This window comes from Ursus arctos, unplaced genomic scaffold, assembly GCF_023065955.2.
Source record: "Ursus arctos isolate Adak ecotype North America unplaced genomic scaffold, UrsArc2.0 scaffold_3, whole genome shotgun sequence".
Classification (NCBI taxonomy): Eukaryota; Metazoa; Chordata; class Mammalia; order Carnivora; family Ursidae; genus Ursus; species Ursus arctos.
Window position 1 is genome coordinate 81,587,126 of NW_026622985.1, and position 22,203 is coordinate 81,609,328.

The following is a 22,203-nucleotide window of genomic DNA, read 5'->3' on the forward strand; positions in this document are numbered from 1 at the left end:
GTTAAGCGTCTGCCTTCGGCTCAGGGCGTGATCCCAGCGTTGTGGGATCGAGCCCCACATCAGGCTCCTCTACTATGAGCCTGCTTCTTCCTCTCCCACTCCCCCTGCTTGTGTTCCCTCTCTCTCTGGCTGCCTCTATCTCTGTCGAATAAATAAATAAAATCTTTAAAAAAAAAAAAAGAAATGGATTAGGGAACTTTTTTTCCCCCAAAGATATTTAAAGGTAAATCTTAGTTAACACTTAGGTTGAGCTATCTCTAATACCTAGGGAGCATATTCTGAATTAATGAAATTAATTACTTGCTAGTAGACTCTGTGGCACTGTCATTTATCCAACATGACCTAGAAGTTATCAGGATATGGAAAGAGAGAACTAATAGACACCCACTCTAGGTCAGGTAAGCAGCCAGGCTCAGACGTGGGAGGCAGGTATCCTCATCATTATAGTACAGATAAACAAACCTATGCCTACAGAGACCCTAGATCATATACCTGATAGGTGATAAAGACAGGATTCAAACCACCAGTTTACAAAATCCATACTCTTTCCAGTATCTCACTTTAAACTTCTGATTTCTCATTTGTAATATATAGTAACATTACTTAGGCACAGAGTTATTATGACATTTTAAATAGCATATGTAAAATAGTATACTCAGTAAATGACAGGGTGTTTTTAGTTTTTTTTTTTTTATGGCTGTACTTTAGAAACGATGATGAGACTTTTCCCATGGGAAACAATCACATAGCCTCCCCAGGGAGAAAATATAAGCCCTGACCTATGGGGACAGCAGAAGTAGGTCCTATGGGATAGATTAGTGGGACTAGTCACATTACATATTAATAAGAAGAATTTTAAATTCAATAAAACTTAAATACTTACTGTACTTTTTTTCATTAAGAGTTGACTTTAGGGACTCTCATTAGTCAAATTTGAGACAATCTGATCACCAAAATTTTGTTTGTATGGTTGTATAAAAATGATGGTTATATACAAAGAAAAAGCCACACATTCAAAGTGACTAAAAAGGGGGGAGGAAAGAAGAGATGGGGAAGGAAATAGGAAAACAAAAAACCTTCTTCTTTACAGAAGAATGCCAGCTAAATTATGAGGTTTAAGAAAAACACTGTTATGCAATTCCCAATGTAATGAACTCATTCAAAGACTATACGTGGATGGATAAAACCTTTGGGTGAAGGGTTGATGGGTGTTATAGGTTCAGTTGTGTTTCCCGAGAAAGGTATGTTGAAGTCCTACCCCCGGGACCCTAGAACGTGGTCTTTTTTTTTTTTTTTTAAAGATTTTATTTATTTATTTGACAGAGATAGAGACAGCCAGCGAGAGAGGGAACACAAGCAGGGGGAGTGGGAGAGGAAGAAGCAGGCTCACAGTGGAAGAGCCTGATGTGGGGCTCGATCCCAGATCGCCGGGATCATGCCCTGAGCTGAAGGCAGACGCCTAACCGCTGTGCCACCCAGGCGCCCCTAGAACGTGGTCTTATTTGGAAATAGGGTCATTGCAGATGTAATCTGTCAAGATGAGGTCATCCTGGAATAGGATGAGACTCTAATCCAGTATGACTGGTGTCCTTGCAAGAGGATGGTCATGTGAAGATACAGAGACACAGGGAGGATGCCATGTGAATATGGAGGCTGAATTGAAGTGCACAAGCCAAGGAATGTCTGGGGCTACCAGAAGCTAGAGGAGGCGAGGAAGAATTCTCTCCTAAAAGTTTCGGAGGGAGCTCTGCCGACACTTCCAGCCTTCAGAACTATGAGATGATACATTTCTGTTGTGTTAGCCACCCAATTTGTGGTTACTTTGTTACAACAGCCCTAGGGAACTAAAACAATGGTAGGCAGGGTAGCAGTGCACCCAAGCATCGCTGCACATATCTAAAGAGTGGATACTTCATCAAGTATCACAACTTAACATCTCTAATAGTGGAACAACCTGATATTATTTTCCTCCTGATACGATGCTGTACGAGGTACAGGATATCACTTTGATAGACTGATTGCAATAGGCCCAGATTCTTTCCCTCCTTATCCGCACCCCTTGCAATGTGACTTTGCAGCAGCTCCCATCAAGAGGTAGAGTTTATTTCTCTGTCACTTGAATACAGGCTGGCTTTGTTATCTTGGTTGGCCAATATAATGCAGTTAAGTGATAGAGTACCAGTTCTAAGCCTAGGCCTTGATAGATGTTACACACTTCCACTTTTTTTCAGACCCTACCTCTTCCATGAGAATAGGCCAGGGCCAGCCTGCTAAGTGTGAAATGAATGGAGCTGAGCCCAGTCACCCCAGTTGACCAGGGATCCTAGACCAGCCAGCCCCCAGTCAATGTGCCAAATGACTACAGATCCATGAATGAGTCCAGCCAAAATCAGCTGAGCCCAGCCAGATCAGCAGAACTACCTAGTCAATGGTTGAATGCCCCTGAGTGTGGGGATGGGTTGGTATGCAGTAATAGCTAATCATTACAATGATCTATGTACTATTCTTGCCAAATATGTTCAAATGGAAGCTAATCATGAAAAAAATCAGAAAGTCCTGGAGTATGGGAAATTCTGTATTACAATCAGCTTGGGTATTACAAGTCCATGTCATGAAAAACAACAACAAAAAATGAGAGGAGACTGTTCTAGATAGACTAGAACAAGGTTTTTCAATCTCAACACTAATTGACATTTCAGGTCAGCTAATTCTTTGTTATGGGGCGTTGTCTGTGTATTGTAGGATACTTAGCAGGCATCCATGGTCTCTATCTGCTAGATGCCAATAGCACCCCTAGTCATGACAATGAAAAGCTGAATGTTCACTTTGGGGCCCTGGACTAGAGACAGAATCAAATGCAATGTATGAACCTTGTTAAGATCTTAGATCCAATAAAAAAAAAGATGGCCATAAAAAACATTTAGGACAATTAGAGAAATTTAAATGTGGAATTAAAGATATCAAATCATTAATTTTCCTGGGTCTGAAAATGGCATTGCAGTTATGCAGGAGAATGCCTTTATTCTTAGGAGATGTATGCGGAACTATTTTAGTGAACCATCATAAAGTATTCAACTTACTTTCAAATGCTTCAGTGCATAAAAATGTGTATTTATAGAAAGAGATACAGCACAGATGACAATTGATGAATCTAGGTGAAGAATATAAGGGCATTCATTCATTGTATCATTCTTTTGACCTTTGTGGGTTTGAAAATTTTCAAAATAAAGAGTTGGGAGTAAAAAAGTAGTTAACCTCATCTCCATTTCCTGACTTCTTAACTAATTTAATGTGATACAAAGAGTAGGCTTCTTCTAAATGAATCTGGGTGCTCATTCTGCATTGCTTGGACAATGAACTAGCTCGAACCAGGTATGGGGGGTTGGAGGCTGAGGAAAGGGGCTTTTCCCAGCCTGAGGAACTGTCCCCAAGCTCTGCTTTCCATGGGACCACCGGCTTCGCTTGTGTAACATCCCAGGGGCCCAAAAGTCTAGATGCTGGGCAGCTCGTGTGTTTCCCAGACAACTCTGGTAAAGAGCTGGCACTAAAGTCCAGGCTGCCTGATGCCAAGACAGTCTGATTATTCCTTTCACTGATAAGGCTTACTCTCACACTTACTTGCTCTATATAAAAAAAGAGATTAAAAGAGAGGCAGAGTTCCCTTCCCTGGAACACAAACCATTCTGTGGGGCCAGCAGGTCAGCCAGGGAGAATAAGAATCCTCCCTTCTCTTAATGACTTGGATTTTGTAAGTTTCCTCTTTTCATAGTAAAACCTAATTTTTTAACCTATACTATATGACATAGTGGAATTCAAATCAAACCCTGGTGCAATAAAGTGGCAACTGTAGCCAATCTCAAGTAGTAGGTCCCTAAGTTATCCACAACTTCTGTCTGACTTGGCTACAAATCGGAGGTTCCCATGACCTCCTACCCTTTGGATTCGATTATTTGCTAAAAGAGCTCACAGAACTCAGGGAAACAATTATGTTTACCAGATTATTGTGTAATAAAGGATAATGTAAAAGATATAGATGAACGGCCAGATGAAGAGATACATAGGGCAAGGTCTGGGAGGGTCCCAAGTGCAGGATCTCCTGTCCCTAATGAGTTGGGTTGCATCACTCCCAATAGCTGGATGTGTTCACCAATCTGGAAGCTCTCTGAACCCCATATTATTGGGATTTTCATGGAGGCTTCATCACATAGGCATTATCAATTATTAACTCCATTTCCAGCCCTTCTCCCCTCTCTGGAGAATGAGGGGTGCAGCTGAAAATTCCAAGCTTATAATCATGGCTTGGTCTTTCTGGGGACCACCCCCTATTCAGGAGCTATCTAGGAGCCCACCTCCTTAGAACAAAGGACACTGCCAGGAAATTCAAAGGGATTTAGGAACTGGTGTCAGGAAGTGGATCAAAGACCAAATATTAGGACAAAAGATGCTCCTAGTGCTCTTATCACTTAGAAATTTAACAAGCGCTTTAGGAGCTCTGTGCCAGGAACTGGGGGTTAGAAACCAATATATATTTTTTCTTTTTTTATAGAGAGGGGAGCAGCAGGGGAGATGGAGAGAGAGAGAGTCTTAAGCAGGCTCTATGCCCAGCGCAGAGCCTGACTCGGGGCTCAATCTCAAAACCCTGAGACCATGACTCGAACCGAAATCAAGAGTTGGACGCTTAACCGACTGAGTCACCCAGGCACCCCCAATATATATATTTTTTCTGTTATCTCACAGTAGGGCACTGTATATTATATGGTCTGCTTTGTGTAAAAATGGTGTATATATGTGCTTATGTGGAAAGACTACACAAATAGTTAACAGAAATAATAATAATAATAATAATAATAATAATAATAATAATAATAGTTAACTTTTTTGGAAGTTTGAATTTATTTTTATGTTGGTATGGTGTCTTACTTCTACAATGAAATAAAATACACAGATTGTGCCCTGAAACATCTTTCAAAATGTCAATCAGTATCCCTTCTGATACTTCTGTAGAAAAAATATTTTAATTACTGAAACAGGATGAGGCTGTATGTGGGAAACTCGATTTTAGCTGGGGATGCAAGTATTCAAATAATACTGATTCATTACAACTAGTTGTATGATTTTTAGAACTTGGGAAGGCTGGATCAGAGCAATTACTAACTTTCTTAAGTATTGGTCACTCACCCTTCTCAAATTACTCAGGCCAAGTCTTCAGCAAGACTCCAACTGGAACACAACAGTAGCCCAGCAAGGATAAAACAATGTAACAAGAAATTTTTTTTCTCCTTCTTCCTTCTTCCCTCTCTCCTTCTTCCTTCTTCCCTCTCTCCTGAGTTTCTTCAGGGACATGGAATGGAAGACACAAACCTTATCCAAAAGTACCACAAACATGGGGAAAAGTTGCAAAGATGCATGAATAATTCTTGTTCTTTGTAAATGCACCGTATCTGCGTCTGGCAGCTCCTCTTTAAAACACCCAAGGTACTCATCTGAGAGGACAGCCTCTATCAGGGGAACATTTTCTGTTCCCAGTGAAGTGGCACATTCAGTTCTTGGTGCAGCCTCACTTCGTTCCTATTAGTCATTTCACAGCTGTATCTTGGGAAGAGAAAACCTCAAAAACTTTTGGCTGATTTCACTAAACTAAAAACAAGACCTTCCCCCTTTTCTCAGAGTTCCCGTTTGTTTACAAATTTCAAGTCAATAGAACATGTCTGTTTTTGTGGATATTTCTCCCATATGTTTTAGTTGTCTGCTGATCTATCTACACCGTTTCCACTCTATTTGTGTATCTAGATTTGTGGCCCTGACATAGCGGGTGGATGTTGGCCCACCCATCCCAGTTTGTCATTGAATTGATGGTGCAATTTGTGTTTGATGGCTTATGATTCTAAGATTGTTCAGGGACACTGCTTAAAAACACAGGTCAACTACCAAGTGACACAATGGATTTGATCAAGGTTTGTTTGTTATTTTTTAGGTTGTTTAAGGACATTAGATGAATGCATAAATTTGTTACTGCAGCGTTGCTATGAATACTGAAGATGCATATACCGGGATTATCATTGTAGGTTGGTTTGTGACAGCCGGCCCTGATTTCCTTATTTCCTCCAGAAGATACTTTGAACAATTATTTAAATGCCTCCTCTCTGCAATTACAATAATAATGATAATGATGATTTTGCAACTGAATATGCAATTCAGGGTGCATACACTCTACTGTTTTTAGCTTGTTTCTCTTTTTATAGCGATGTCAGCTACTGTTGTCGGGGTTACTGAAGAACAAAGAACCATTTTTGTATTGAGGGTCACTGAACTACATGAAAAAAGTAACCTAAAGCCAATAAAGGAAGTTACAAGAAAAATAATTATTATAGATAGTATTTAAAGAATGCTAACTATGAGCAAGTTTTTTTTCCTCCTCAGAGAGACAAATATAGCATTTTCAGAACTTAATTGCTTTTATTTTTATTTATTTAAAGTCATCGCTACACCCAACAGCCTAACATGGGACTTGAAGTCATGACCTCGAGGTCAAGTGTTTCACACTCTACCGGCTGAGCCAGCCAGGCACCCCAGAACTTATCTGCTTTTAAAGTTAACAACAGGGGCGCCTGGGTGGCATAGCGGTTAAGCGTCTGCCTTCGGCTCAGGGTGTGATCCCGGTGTTCTGGGATCGAGCCCCACATCAGGCTCCTCCGCTATGAGCCTGGTTTTTCCTCTCCCACTCCCCCTGCTTGTGTTCCCTCTCTCGCTGGCTGTCTCTATCTCTGTTGAATAAATAAATAAATCTTTAAAAAAAAAATAAAGTTAACAACAAATACCTTATTTAGTAATTATAAATACCTAACAATGTTTTTGTTCTATGGAATAGTCCATTAAGGAGAAGCAAGTGGAAAAGATGAAAGAGAGGAGAGGTAAGTGTTGTAGGTTAGAGGGAGATGATAGGATGAAAGAAGTCAAGTCAGATGCAGAAGGAATAGGGAGATGCAGAGGGGAGTGAGAGCAACAAGGGGTAAGAGGAGCAGGACAGAAAGACTGATAGTGTGGGAGAGCAGCTGAAGGAGACAGGTAGGAAGAGAGGGGAAGAGAAAAATGGGTAAAGAAGGAGGAGAGGAAAAACACTTAGTGTGGGGGATTGCTCTTTTTTTAAAAAAATTATTTATTTATTTGAGAGAGAGAGCATGGGGGAGGTGCAGAAGGAGAGAGACAGAGAATCCCAATCAGACCCCTCCACCACTGAGCACGGAGCCCAATGTGGGGCTTGATCCCATGATCCCTGAGATCATGACCTGAGGCAAAACCAAGAGTTGGATACTCAACCGAGCCACCCAGGTGCCCCACAGTGTGGGAGATTTAAAGAAGTATATTTGTTTGCTTTTAGGATGAATGTGGGGTCTCTAGAGTGTGGCATGTACACCAGCATCACCTGTTACCATTTCTCTTTAAAATACCAATTAACCGTTGTTCACAACTTTAAGTACCCAAGTCATTTTAATTGTAGACCTGGTTGACAAAGTGGGAAAGTCGAAATGGAAATCTTACAACCAAGTGGATGTCCAAGCTAGCTGCCATTGCAGCATCTGGTTCCTTGATGCTTACTTCTCGGGAAAAATTCCAAATGGAGAAGGAGAGCTTAGCTATCAGGTACCAACAACTTCCTGCTAAGACATATGGAGGAAAAGTTCCCAACCCTGGTGGCACATAGAAATCTTTTGAGGAACTAAAGGCCTGGCTGGCGGAACCAGCCCTGGGCCAGCACCTTTGGTAAATAAATCCACATCCATGATTTTAAGGGAAAGAAAAAAAAAAGAAACCTTTTGAGAAACTTAAAATTAATATACCAATGCTTAGGTCCCACCCCTAATATGTCACTGTTTTGGGATGTGATGTGGGGATTTTTACAAGTTTCCCATGGGATTCCAATATGCAGCCAAGAATGAGAGCCACTGCTTAGAGGAATCTCTCTGAATGTGCTCACCAGAGAATCCCAGTATAATGCTGGCTATTTTTGGGGCTCTGAAAGCAGTGACCTAAACATTAAATTGCATAAAATTAGACCAAAGGCCAGAGGTTCTCAACCTTTGTGCTATGTGTTTAGTAACTGACATTGCTGGAAATTGGTTGTAGAGTTTGGGGGGGGGGGATAATTTTGAGCTTGTATGGAAATATAGAGGAAGAAAATAAAATTATCAATATAAGAAAGGTTTCTATAAAAATCTGCATTTGAGACATGTTTTGGCCCAATTCCAACATTATGAGAACATCTGGTATCTCTATGAAGACAAACTTCAGTTGACCTCCTGAGATTGATCTGAGCTGTTGGGGAACCAGGAGAACTGGTTTGCTTCTTCTCTGTTTGTTTGTTGTACTAAATAGCTCAGCTGAGTCCCTTGTCCCACAACATCCCTGTTGCCTTACTCTCTGACCTGCTCTACATGCTGGATCTGGTTCTTTTTTCTAGTGCAGAGCCACCTAGAATTCACGGTCCCTGTGCTCTCCTACTTCTGTCATTCCACAGTTCCCTGTTTCAGTTGACACTGAAACTTATTTAACCTGCCCATCCCCTGTGCTGATATTCTAATGCAGAAAACATAAAGGGAGAAGCTGTCCCCAGTCAGCGATCCTTTCATGTCAGGTAACAGATGCATATTTCTATTTAAAGTGGCTTTCTGGACTGTAAGTTTCCTAGACCAGGAAGGGATTCTCCCATGACGATTTTCATGTGAAACAGGAAAGAAGGGTTGCCTTGAGAAACCTGCAGGGGCCAATACCTGTAGGCCTACTCTAGATGATTCTATTATATTGTGGGTATAGCTTTAATTAGAAAAGATATTTGGCCTGTGGCCTTATGCAGCCAATGCTTCTGGTAACCACCACTATGGCCACTATCATTACTTTCTGATTTATATTTATGTGCTAATCCTTTCTGGCTACTTTGTATATTTAACCCATTTACTATTTGACTAGTTGACTGTGAACTCCTTAATAGCCAGGTATATTCCCAGTATCTGGCACATAGTAGATGTCCAATAAGTACTTACTGAGTGAATGGATGAAAGTTGCAGCCATCCAGGCAATGAAGGTGAGAGCAAGCATGATGAAGCAGGGAGGAAATGAGAGGAGCCTGTTCCATTTTCTCCTTCACAAAAACCAGAGTGAGGCCCTGATGGTGACGGTGGGGCAGACGCATAGACAGGTCCTGACTGAAGAATCCCCTAAACCTCGAACATTTCTACCCAGAGGGGTGGGATCATTTTTTCTGAGCCGATTTCACTTTTCCCAAAAGGACTTCTGGTTTTCAAATACACTAGGAGTCGGTGTTAATTGCTTTTTGGAATATTATTTTGTCAGCCTCATTTAGATGTGGTAATTTGCAAAGCAATCCCCAGCAGTTGACAGTTCATCCATAGCTGTGTGGTGTTCAGACATTTCCTGGGATTCCTGCCCACCTCCCAGGCAGCTGGCAGTGTTCGCCGAACCAGGATATGTGCTCACCTGGGATTAACTTGGATCCCGTAGCACATGTTGTGTCTGGGATTTTTAGAATTCTGGAAGGGTGAAGGCCCAACCTTACTTAATCCAGAAAATAAAAGTACAGTAACTCGTAATTTAAGAATAAGCAGGCACTTTACATCACTGAGTCCACACTAGGTCGAAGAGGAAATTGCAGCTCTGACAGATTCCCTAACAAGGTCAGCTGGCTGGTAGCTGGGAGGCTGGGTGGAGAATCTATATTCTTGGTGTGGTACCAAACCGAGAGCTGGGGTCTTCTGCATTTATGCCTGTGTGGATATAACTGTTTAAGTTACTACCGTTGACCCTGGAATAACACGGGTTTGAACTGCATGGGTCCGCGTATATGCAGATTTTTTTTTTTTTAAAGAAATACAGTACAGTACTGTAAATGTATTTTCTCTTCCTTGTGATTTTAATAATGTTTTCTTTCTCCAGCTTACTTTAGTGTAAGAATACAGCGTAAAATACACATACAAAATATGGATTAATTGACTGTTTATGTTATCAGAAAGGCTTCCAGTCAACAGTAGGATATATGCAGTTAAGTTTTTAGAGAGTCAAAAGTTATATGTGGATTTTTGACTGCAAGAGGGTGGGGACGGAGGTTGTTGCCCCTAACCCGGCTTCAAGGGTCAACTGTATTTGTTTCTTTTTGAAGCTCTTGGCCAGAGACTTCCTGGTCCTCCTTCACACATGCTTCAAGGTCACAGTTCAGACCAAAGTGTTTAAAAAAAAAAACAACTAGGCACTTATGAGATGACGAATCAGCCAGTTCCTGCACTCCCTGTGTCTCAGCTCCAACGAAGCTCAGCGAACCAAGGGAGGGATAAAGCGGTGTCTAATACCAGGAATTTCTAGGCTTGGATGCCAACAGGCAAAAGGACGAATTCTGTTATCTCCAGCAGGCTGAGGCTGTGGCGGCTGCTGCTGCCATCTCCTGGGAGCAGACAGACCTGAGCTTCCCACCTGAAGCTAGTCTCAGTGTTCACCTGAGACCTGCGCAGAGGCCCCATTGGGGCTAGCTGAAGTTCCTTTGTCCTAAGAAATAAAGGGGATATCCCCTTACTTACAAAGTGCTGGTATTTGCTTTTCATCTGCTCCTTTCGGCAGTGTTGTGCTCAAATAATTCCAAACAACAATAGCAAAGTTGAAATGAGTTAATACAGCAAGCATGAGAGAACAGAATCAAGGTGGCGGCAGAACTATTAGTTTTAGGAATATATCACGTATTTCTCTTGGCCTTCTGAATCCTGAATGTATACATTTGAGAATTGTATAATAGGGCACATGTGAGTTTGGTGAATCTTGACCTCCAAGAATCTGAGTTTACTTGCAGGGCTGCTGTGAGGATTCACTGAGATATTGCATGAATATTCCTGGTATGCAAGAAATGCTCAGTGGGAATTATTTTGGGGCAAATTCTAATCCCCATGATGATTTTCTTCATTTACTAACCAAAAATGGATGGATAGCCCCCATACCTTTAATTCTTTCCAGTCTTCTGATCTATAGATGATTCCTAAGGAAACTCCTTTAATTTTTAAAAAATATAATCATAAATTAGTGCTATGTTTGTGTTTTCTTCAGATTCTTATGTTGAAGCCCCTACTCCCTGATGTGATGGTTTTAGAAGGTGGGGCCTTTAGGAGGTGATTATATTTTGATGAGGTCATGAAGGTGGAGCCTCTTGATAGGATTAGGGCCCTTGTAAGGGGATGAGACCAGAACTCTTCTCTCTGCCATACAGCAAGGAGGCCGCCATCTGCAAACTAGGAATAAGGCTGTAGACACCAAATCTACCGGTGCCTTGAGTTTGGACTTCCCAGCCTCTAAGTGTTAGAAATAAATGTTTGTGGTTGAAAATTAATAGAGGAAAACCTCACTGAAGGAGACAGAGGACAGACATACCACTCAGTGTCAGTTACAGGAAGAATTGTCAGTTACACTCTCCCAACAGAAGTGTCAACTACAGACTCCAACAGAAGAATCATCACCAGGAAAGAATCATCAATTACAGGTCCCAACAGGGAAAAGATGTACATTGTATCTCCTATAAGACATTGACTTCCTCTGCAACTCAGCTAATGAGAAGTCATCACCCTGAACTCTTTCTTTTCTCCAATGGACTTTCATTCAAAACAATCCTTTCCAACTTCTTTCTTTTTCAAATACATATCCCTCTCCTTTGCCTGTTGGACTTGTCTATGGTTTTACCGTAGCTTGCATGTCCTGAACTGCAACTCTCTGCTATTTCTGAATAAATTGATTTTTGCTGGCAAAATAACTTTTATTTTTAAGGTTAATAGCTATTTAAGCCACGTAGTCTATTGTATTGTTGTTACAGTAGCCCAAGCTAACTAAGACAAAAACTGGTACACAGAAGTGGGCATGCTGGGGCGCCTGGGTGTCTCAGTTGTTAAGCGTCTGCCTTCGGCTCAGGGTGTGAACCCCGAGTCCTGGGATGGAGCCCCGCCGTATCGGGCTCCTCCGCTGAGAGCCTGCTTCTTCCTCTCGCACTCCCCCTGCTTATGTTCCCTCTCTTGCCGGCTGTCTCTCTCTCTCTCTGTCAAATAAATAAATAAAATCTTAAAAAAAAAAAAAAGAAGAAGAAGTGGGCATGCCGCTGTAATAAATACCCAAGAGTGTGGAAGCAGCTTTGGAAGTGGGAAATGGGTAAGGGCTGGAGTTTGGGGGTACACGCTGGAAAAACTCAGTAATGCTGTGAAGGGACTACCAAAGGTGATTCTGGCGAGAGCTCAGAAGGAAGACAGCTGGAGAGAATGCCTTCTATTTTTTAAGAGAATACATGAATAGAATGTTGCTAGAGATATGGACATAAAGGCCATTCTGGCTTCAGACAGAAATGAGGAACATGTTATTGGAGACTGGAGGAAAGGTGATCTTTGTCATATAGTGGCGAAGAATTTGGCTGATTTGTGTTCTTGTTCTTGTGTTCTGTGAAGGTAGAATTTGCAAGTGATGAAATTGGTATCTAGCTGAGATTTCTAAACAAAGTGTTGAAGAAGTAGCTTGGTTCCTCCTGACTACGTATAGTAAAATGAGAGAAGAAAGATATGAGCTGATGACGGAACTGTTATGCAAAAAGGAACCAGAATTTAAAGATTTGGAAAATTCTAATCCTGCCCACACTACAACAAAATGAGAAAGCATGTTTGAAGAGAACACTAAAGGTATGGCTGGCTGACCATTTGATGAGGAGGCTAGTGTGGACATGAACCACAGACCTAATCAGCCACCTCAGCAAGGATCCTTCAGTGTGAACTGAAGGGGATGGACAAGGATGGAATGAAGAAAGGCTGTTGGATGTCTTGGATTTTACAGGACCAGGACCACAGAGCTATTTGGTTGGAACATAAGCTATTCTTTAAGACAGGGAAAGAATGACCCTAAAAACAATTCAGAGATCAGGGGTGCCATCAGGGTTTCAAAAGCGGAGGCTATCACCTCTGTTACAACAGGCCAGATGGGTTTCACCCACAGCTCTGGGGCGGGACTACCCAGAGCCCTGGGGGTGTGACCACCACCAGGTAGAACCCTGGGGGGGAGGGGTTTCTCTGGCCTGGCAGAGCAGCAGTGGCAGGGCCACCATCCCAGGAGGTCAAAAAAGCAGTACTAAAGGCAGAGCAAGGGGCCAAAGGGGATTATTCTCAGCCTTTAAGATCTCACAGAGTTTGCCTTGCTTCCATGGGACTCATCCCTCCTTCCCTCTTTCTCATGTCTTCCATTTGGAATGGGAACGTCTATCTTGTGCCTGTCCTACCACTGTATTGTGGAAGCACTTAATTTACTTGGTTTCATTGGTTCATAGCTGGAGAGGAGTTATGCCTCAGGATGACTCTCAACCATATCTGATTGAGATGATATTTGGATAAAACTTTGGACTTCAGACTTTATGCTGGAATGAGCTAAGACTTTTGGGGCTGTTCGGATGAAATGAATGTATTTTGCATGAGAAAAGGACATGCATTTGGGGGGGCAGGGGCAGAAGCAAGAAGGTGGATGTCTGCAAATCAGGAGATGGGCTCTCATCAGATGCTGAATCTACTTGCACCTTGATTTTGGACTTCCCAGCCTCCAGAACTGTGAAAAATAAGTGTTTGTCATTTAAGCCACAAAGTTAGTGGTATTTTTGTTATAGCAGACTTAATTGCCTAAGACAATTAGTGAGAAGAAATTCAGGAGGAGCTAAGACATACAGTTTAGGAAATATTTGAGTATCTACTATGGGCTAGTTACGGAGGATAGAAAGAAGAATAATGTAGGTGCAGTCCCAAAAAGTTCCCATTAATTACATGAAGAAAAAAGTCACTGAGAATCAGGTACTTGGGTTATGGATTCAGATCTGCAAAAGGCCAGTTGTGTAAACGACCTTAGACATGACATCTAACATATTTGGGTATTAGTTTCTTCATCTGTTGCCTAATATTGTAAAAGGAGATTCTTCCATTTACAGCAGAGTTTGCCTAGGAGATAGCACACCGAATATTGTATTGTGCTTCTACTTTCCTCAACACCTAAAACTGTTAAAGAAATCATGAACTTTGCACAACCCTGGGTCAGCTAAAGTAAGACCCTTACAGGACCTATCTGAAGATTTATTTCCTCCTGACCACTGAAGTATGAGGCTTGCTTTAACTAAGCATGTACAAAGCTGTTGATTTATTCCAGCTCATTTAGAGGGTATATTTTAATCTTTAGTGAACATAAGAATCACGAAACCCCTTCCCTACAATTAAAAACACCTTCTCTTCCCTCTTAGCCTGGTGTGTTCCTTTGCCTGGAAAGAAATAAATCAGCCAAATTTGTTTTGCTTTCTAACTCGTGGTGCTTAACTCTTTTTTATTTGACAACATCTTATATCTTATATCTGAATAATACTTCACAGTTTACTATGTTTCTTACCCCTTGAGAAGAACAGGACCAGCTTTTGAACCAAAGAGATTCTGGCTCTGGCACTGACTGGCTACAGCTCCTTAGATAAGTTATTGTATCAGTGAAGGTCCCAGCTGGAAACAGATGGCATTCTCAAGTTGGGCAATGTAAGAAGTTTAATAAAGGAACTATTTAGAAAAGTGTGAGAACACATCAGGAAACCACAGGAAGCAAGGGGTGGGAGTGGTTACTGGAACCCAGAACCAGAGAGAGCTGTGTGGAGAGACCATTTGGGAAGAGGACTTGTGACCTTTGGTCAAAAAGGCCAGTTGGCTCAGAGTGACCTTACAGGCAGGTGTCAGGGGAAGGAATCCACCCACCCCACTCTCTTTTGTCCCGCACATGTGAAGAAGCAAACCAAAGACAACAAGTATTTAACCTTTCTAAGTCTTACTTTTCTCATTTGTGAAAGGGGAATAATAATATTTATATCTCAGAGTTTCTCTGAGAATTAAATGAGAACTCACGTCACCTCACAGTAGATAAGCTAAGCACTTAATAATTGTTCTCTTCCTTCACTTGATCTTCAAAACCCCCTTGTGAAGTAGACAGGATAGGTTTGATTAAATTCACTTTATAGGGGTGGAAAATGAGACTCAGAGAAGTTATGTGACTTTCCCAAGGTCTCATGGCTAGAAAAGTACCAGACCTAGGAACAAAAACTCAGATTTTCAACACATACTCTAGGTTTCTTTCCATAGACTATTCTCGTGCCCCTACATACTCTTCCGCAGAAGGCTGCTACCGATGGTTTCTTCTATCTAGAGCTGCTATACCTGGAGCGACAGTGCCTCTGCTACTCAGAGAAAAATTTATTGACTCAGGAATCAGTGCCAAATATGCCTATAAGGTGACTAGATGTAAGACTCTGACCAATACAGATTCTCCATATTACATCCTTGGCAATTCCACTTGGATATCTATTAGGCATCCCCAAATAGTATATTGATGTCAGAATTTTTTTTTTTTTCTCTTTTGTACCTCTTAATCCTCCTCACCCATTTCACCCATCCCCTCATCAACCTCCCTTCTGGCCACCAGTTTGTTCTCTGTATTCAAGAGGGTTTGTGTTTTTTTGTTGCCTTGTTTGTTCATTTGTTTTTTTAGATGCTACATATAGGTGAAATCATACAATATTTGTCTTTCTCTGACTTATTTCACTTAGCATAATACCCTGTAGGTCCATTCATGTTGTTGCAAAAGGCAAGATTTCATTCTTCTATACATGTATAAACCACAGCTTCTTTATTCCTTCATGTATCAGTGGACACTTGGGCTGCTTCTATTTCTTAGCTATATAAATAATGCTGCAATAAACATAGGGGTGCATGTATCTTTTCATTTTTTTTAAAGTAAGTTCTACACCCAGTGTGCGGCTTGAACTCACGACCCTGAGATCAAGAGTCACACGCTCTACTGACTGAGCCAGCCAGGCACCCCATGTATCTTTTCAAATTAGTGTTTTCATTTTCCTTGAACATATACCCAGTAGTGGAATTACTGAATCATATGATATTTCTATTTTTAATTTTCTGAGGTACATCCATACTGTTTCCTATAGTGGTTGTACCAATTTACATTCCTACCAACCATGCACAAGGGTTCCCTTTTCTCCACATCCTTGCTGATACATGTTATTTCTTGTCTTTTTGATACTAGCCATACTGACTGGTGTGCAGAGATATCTCATTGTGGTTTTGATTTGCATTTCCCTGATTAGTGGTGTTGAGCATCTTTTCATATGTCTCTTGGATATTTGAATGTCTGAATTCAGAATTCTCAATTCCTTCTACCTTGAAACTGTTCTAAATCTTCCCCTTTCAATAAAAGCATCACTATCTACCCAGTGATGCAAACCCCAAACCCAGGAATTTTCCTTCATTCCTTTTCTGCCTGCCTTCCCTCCCTCACCAGCAAGTCTAGTTGGCTTTACTTCTAAAATATGTCCCAATTCAATCTCTATTCTCTGTTTCCTCTGCTAGTCCAAGCCACCACCATTTCTTGCCTGGCTACTATAATAACCTCCTCTCAAGTCTCCTCACGTCAACTCTTCCCTCTCTCCAACCCATTTTCTGTTTTGCAGAGTGAACTTTATAAAATGTAAAATGGATCACGTTTCTCTTTCTCCTTGGCTTGGTCCCTGCATAGGTCTCTTCTTCATAGTTCCATGTCATGGTTCCTTACCATACCTACTTTTCCAACTTCACTCTCCCCCATCACAATGCTCCAGCCATACTTTCTATTCTTTGAACACACCAACCCCTTTCCTGTCTCAGGCCCATTGCAGTTGTTTATTCTCTCTGCCTAGAATGTTTTTTATCCAGCCTTTGTATGCCTGGTACTATCTTACTATATAGGTTATTAGCTTAACTATATAACTTCTTAGAGAAGTTTTCCTTTACCATCCAATCTAAATATTACTCCAGTGTAGTCTTTTCTTAGTACTCAAAATGCACAGACTAAAATGATCTAGTTGACTTATTTATTATATGTGACCCTATCAGAATGTAAGCTCCATGAAAGCAGGGCCCTTGTCTGGCTTGTTTGTTTATCCTAGCACCTAGGCAAGGGCTGGTACATCACAACCTCTTAATAAATTTTTTTTTGTTTAAATAGGAAAAGATAGGGAATGGCGACAAACCAAATACAATCAGTTACTTTCTCTGGTAAGTATTTACTATGAGAAGCATACTGAGAAGGCATCAGAGAGTAAAAGATGATTGCTTTTAAGGGATGACAAGATGACTAGGTCACTGGAGCTGTTGATCTCTGAAAATAATGATCCATTATTCAGTTCTCCATGAGGCCATCAGTATGTCCCAGTCTTTGAAGTGTGGGGGACCTAGAAGGACTAAATGGCTGCTGACAGTTTCCAGGCCTTCCCTGTGTATCCTTACAATGAACGCTATCACCTAAGGCAATGCCCCAAAGGCAGAGGAGGACATACAGCTACATCTCTAAGACATGTGAGCTACTTGTAGATCCTTGTAGATTTTGAAATTTTTTTAGTCTTCTATTTTATCTTAACATTTACATACATTTTGGGTTCAGTATAGTACCATATCTATATTTATGTTAACATATGAATACTTTAAATTATTGTACTATTTGTAAAGTCTTTGCTGCAGGAAAGCCATGCTATCCTGGGTCTTTACATTCTCCATGGCAATCACACCTCAGGGATGCATGTTTGCTGTCTGAGAAGTTCTGGCATTCTCTTTCCTTTGCAACCCAAGTTCCCTTTTAGTGTAATGTATTTGTTCTTCAATAAATATTTATTGAGTACCTGCTATGTACTAGACATTCTCATAGGACTGAGGATACAACTGTGAACAAGATATGCATAACTCTTACCTGCATGGGAGTTATAGTTTACGGAGAGAGAATAGGAAAAAAAGATGACATTAAAATATATTGCAATATTTGCTAAGATAAGGAGGGAAACTTAGGGTGCCAGGGGGAAATATAGAGAATGGCACCTAACCTCAAAATAGGTGATGAGGAATGATTTTCCAGAATGAAATGATCTGAAAAATGAGCAGGATTTAGTCAAGTGAAGAATAGTGGAGAGTACTCCTGGCTTGGCTTAGACTAAGCCCTGGAGGCCAGAGAGAGCACAGAACTTCATAGGAGCCCATTCGGTGTGTTAGTTTAGTTTGGGAGGAGTAAAGCTTATAAGGGAGAGAGAAGAGAAAAGGCTGGATAGACAATCAAGGCAGGATATTAAAGGCCTCTGCTAAGGGATCTCCATATTACTTAAATGGAATATAAAGTCACTGAAAGTCATCTCAGGAAGAACTGGCTTAAACTGTTTTTTGTTTTTTTTTTTAAAGATTATTTATTTATTTATTTGACAGAGATAGACAGCCAGCGAGAGAGGGAACACAAGCAGGGGGAGTGGGAGAGGAAGAAGCAGGCTCCCAGAGGAGGAGCCCGATGTGGGACTCGATCCTGCAACACTGGGATCACGCCCTGAGCCAAAGGCAGATGCCTAACGACTGCGCTACCCAGGCACCCCTAAATTGTTTTTTAAAAAGGATCACTCAGGGGGCACCTGGGTGGCTCAGTTGGTTGAAAATTCGACTCTTGATTTTGGCTCAGATCATGATCTTGGGGTTGTGACATCTAGCCCCATGATGGGCTATGCATTCAGCACAGAGTCTGCTTGAGATTCTCTCTCTCCCTCTCCTTCTGCACCTCACCCCCTCTCAAATAAATATATAAAATCTTAAAAAAAAATAAAAGGATCATTCAGAAACCATAACTCTATGTCTGGAAAAGAACAAAGGCTCTACTTACATTAGGGTAAGAGGTGTAGTTAGCAAATTCGGGGCCCCTAACTAATGCAACTGAGTCACCACTTAATCTTTTCCCCTTAAAGTATCTCTTTCCCTGAAAATTAACCACTAAGCATTGTTGGGACTAAACTTCCCTGGCCTCTCCCTTTGTCTCTAGACTCCCAACTTAAGTCACTGGGGTCACAGCATTCCCTCAAGGAACAAATACTTTTCCAACATGCTGCAACACCCAAAGCGCATGTGATTTTAGAAGTAATCATATTGTGGGTTTTTTTCCCCCAAAGATATTTATTTATTTATTTTGAAGTAATCTCTACACCCCACGTGGGGCTCGAACTCACAACCCGGAGATCAAAAATGGATGCTCTCTTGATTGAGCCAGCCAGGCGCCCCCTTTTTGGCATTCTTGATCTGATATGCCAGCAAAGGCCACTACTAAGTTTTCCCCTAAGGTGACAGGAGGTCGGGAAAAGATTTGAGGCAGTTTGGGCAGCTTAATGATTAGAAAGGGAAGAGACTATTGAGGTGTTTCAACTCACTTGGTCATTCACTGAGAAACTCTTTGCATGAGTTTTTCCGTGGGTCAGGTGGAGATGAAGACACTGTCACGGCTTTTCAGGGTAGCACCTTTTCTAGTGAGTAAGGAGTACTCTGGTAACTGCAGGGGCTAAGCCAAGAACTAAGGGTGCATAACCTGACAAACGGGTACCTGATGGGAGCATTATCTAAAGCTGCCAGATATTCGGAGCAAATGTTCCTTTTCTGATAAGAAGCTGGTGTGATGCCCATATGGCATTCAGAGCACGAGGCTGGTATTCCCTCTCGGGTCGTTTTCTTACAACTCTGTTCTGTCTGAACTTTGGGGCGAAATTGCCGAGCTAGAAGTGGTCAGATTTCACAACTGGTAAAAACCGATGACACACGGCTTTCCCAACTCCTTAAGGTTTTTTTCTGGTCTGTGGGACAATAGCATGACTGAGCAAGCCTAGTCCTCCGATTGGTGTGAGAGCGCTCGCCACAAACGTTTACAAGGAAGGGCATCGCAAACTGCAAACAGGACAGGGTGAGAGGACACAGGAGCATTTCCTTTTCCTGTCTCCATGTGACTTGGGCACGCGGGGCAAGACATTTAAAACCACGACCACGGCAGAGGGAAAGGATGCTAGGAGCTCTTCCACGCCAGCTCCCTTTCAGTGCTGTTGCCTGAAAGGACTGACACACGGGAGACGGCAGCGGTTTCCAAAGTCGCAAAGACGTCCCTTCTCCCAAGTCCATCTTCTCAATTTCCCTTCCAGCCTCCTGACTACAATTTCTTTCTTTTCATAACATTCTTGGCTTTTTCCTTACCTCAGCTTGTAGGAAAAGTCCTTTGCGCCACTCCCCTCCAAGCCTCCCAGGCCAGCCCTCAGGGGCTACAGTCCAGTCCCAATTTCGGTCAATCTACTAAGGAGCATTAGGCGACGGAAACTCTGGGAGAGAACTGAGGATCCGCGCGCGCCTCAGCGGTCCACGCAGCCGGCGAGACCCCAGACAGGGAGAGCGCACTGCCCGTCAGGCCGCGGCCCCTTTAAGAGCAGGCCACGCCCCTCCCCTCCTCCCGGCGCGGCCGGCGGTCGGTGGCGGCCGCTTCGGTGCTGACAAGATGGCGGCTGGCGGGGCTGTCGCTGCGGGGCCCGAGTGCCGGCTTCTTCCCTACGCGCTACACAAGTGGAGCTCCTTCTCCTCCACTTACCTTCCCGAGTAAGTGCTGGGCCCTGGGCTCGTGCTGCCCTACTCTTCGGTATAAGCACGGCTGGGCCAGGGGGGCAGTGGAGGGCAGTCGAGGAGAGAGGCCCAGGCGGGGCCTGGTAGGGGGACGCCTGGCCTCCGGAGTCTCAGTTCAGCCGCGGAGAGCTTTGCCCTCTCCCCCCGCCCCTCGTCTCAAGGAGGGGTTAGGGTCCAGAGAGCGGGGTTCGGGGGGATGGGGTGAGGTGTGCCGCGGATGTGGAGCGCGTAGGACAACCGGGAGCCCGGTGATGATGTGCCCGGGATTTGGGGGTTGGAGAGAGCTTGGGGGGCGGCTGGCTCAGGAACGTGGGGCGCGGAACCGGAGCTTTTGAGATCCCGATGTCTGGCAAACTGGTGAAGACGTCTAAGGTCGTCGGAGCTGTCGGAGATGGGGGACGGCTCAGCCGAGACAAAGTGTAAAGCGGAGCAGAGGAGTGATTGTTCCTGAGTGGGGTCATTAGAAGTGATTAGCTCCAGAGGAGTGGTAGAAGTCACGAAAGGCTGAAAAGTTGTAGGATCCATCCGAATCCTCGCAAGTGGGGAGGATTTGTAGGATTTGCAGAGGGTTGTCTTTTCCGGCTGGTAGTTCTGAAAAAGATAGGGGGTGGGCTGGGACATTGCAGAAGTGTTCCATTGTATTATGGCTCAGAACATGGATTTATATAAATACGGACCAGTTTCCCAGCCCAGAATCTCAATTATAGACAGAAAAGTCTGACTTTAATGAATTTGACTTCCAACACTGGTTTGGTCTGAATCCCCGATTTGGGGTTAAAACGAGTTCCATTGCATTACTACCATATGGTTTTGTTTTTGTTTTGTTTTTGTTTTTGTTTTGGTAATAAATTCCTTCTGAAATGCTGAAAGTACTTTCATACAGTATTTATTTATCTTTAGCTTATCTTTGAGGGAAGAACATGAAACTCCAGTTTTACACATAGAGAAGCTGGCTTAGTGAAGCTTAAAGATCTGGGCAGACCCTGAAGAAAAGTGCTAGTTGTCCCCCGGACCATCATTTCACAAGGCCAGGAATGATTTTATGAACAAAACAAGTTGCAAATAATACATCTTTTATGTTACTGAACAAATAAAGTAACTAGATCTGTGAAGCATACTCAGAATTTTTCATCTGTATTTCAGAAATTCTTTACATTTTCTCAAATTTGATTTCTTCAGTCAAGAATCTCAAAATTGATCTGTGACTAGAAGAATCTATAACTCTCTTGACTGCTAGCCCATTGTCCTATTCACCAGGTCAAGGGTTGGCAGTCAGGCCTTCAGTAGGGTTTGCTTCAGTGAAGGGTGCCAAGTGACTTGTGGTCAGATCTGGCCTGTGTGGCCTATTGATGGCTACTGCATGGCCTGATTGATGTTGGATTACAACTTTTCATTTGAGAGTGAGCCAGGTAAACATTCTAACCCTCAACTGGAGTTTAAATGTGGCCCAGGTACTTCTGATTTTTGAGGCTAACAAATTCTTGAATCTGGAGACAATTAGCATTTTTCTATACCCAGGTTAGGATCACAGACAGTAGGGAATTGGGGTGGCATCCTTTGATCTAATAACTTCAAAGAAGTTTTCTAATAACAGAAGTTTTTCTGGTCTTAAGTTGGGCTACTCCCAGGATTTTACTCCTTAAACTTCCGGTGTAGGGGCAGGACTTGGATATTA

General features: G+C 42.4%; 1 protein-coding gene and 1 long non-coding RNA gene across 18 annotated transcripts in view; one reads left to right on the plus strand and one right to left on the minus strand.

The window, feature by feature from the left end:
- The window catches only part of LOC130542116 (uncharacterized), a 29,206-nt gene extending 8,882 nt beyond the window's left edge, over window positions 1–20,324 (minus strand). Inside the window, exons 1-2 of the long non-coding RNA XR_008956446.1 lie at window positions 20,112–20,324; window positions 5,179–5,331 (exon numbers count right to left, since the gene is read on the minus strand). This is a non-coding gene — a long non-coding RNA (uncharacterized LOC130542116). The remainder of the gene's footprint in view (window positions 1–5,178; window positions 5,332–20,111) is intronic.
- The window catches only part of MKLN1 (muskelin 1), a 339,272-nt gene that overhangs the window by 131,627 nt on the left and 185,442 nt on the right, over window positions 1–22,203 (plus strand). For 5 of the 17 annotated variants that reach the window (XR_007188192.2, XR_007188193.2, XR_008956440.1 and 2 more), the window contains exon 1: window positions 5,096–20,504. The exons of the other annotated variants lie outside the window; for them this stretch is intronic. Coding sequence is in view for 1 of the 5 variants with exons in the window: in XM_026513439.4 (XP_026369224.1) it covers window positions 20,407–20,504 (98 nt within the window). In the remaining 4 variants the exon portion in view is untranslated. Of the gene's footprint in view, window positions 1–5,095; window positions 20,505–22,203 lie in introns of those variants that run through there. 17 annotated transcript variants of the gene reach the window in all.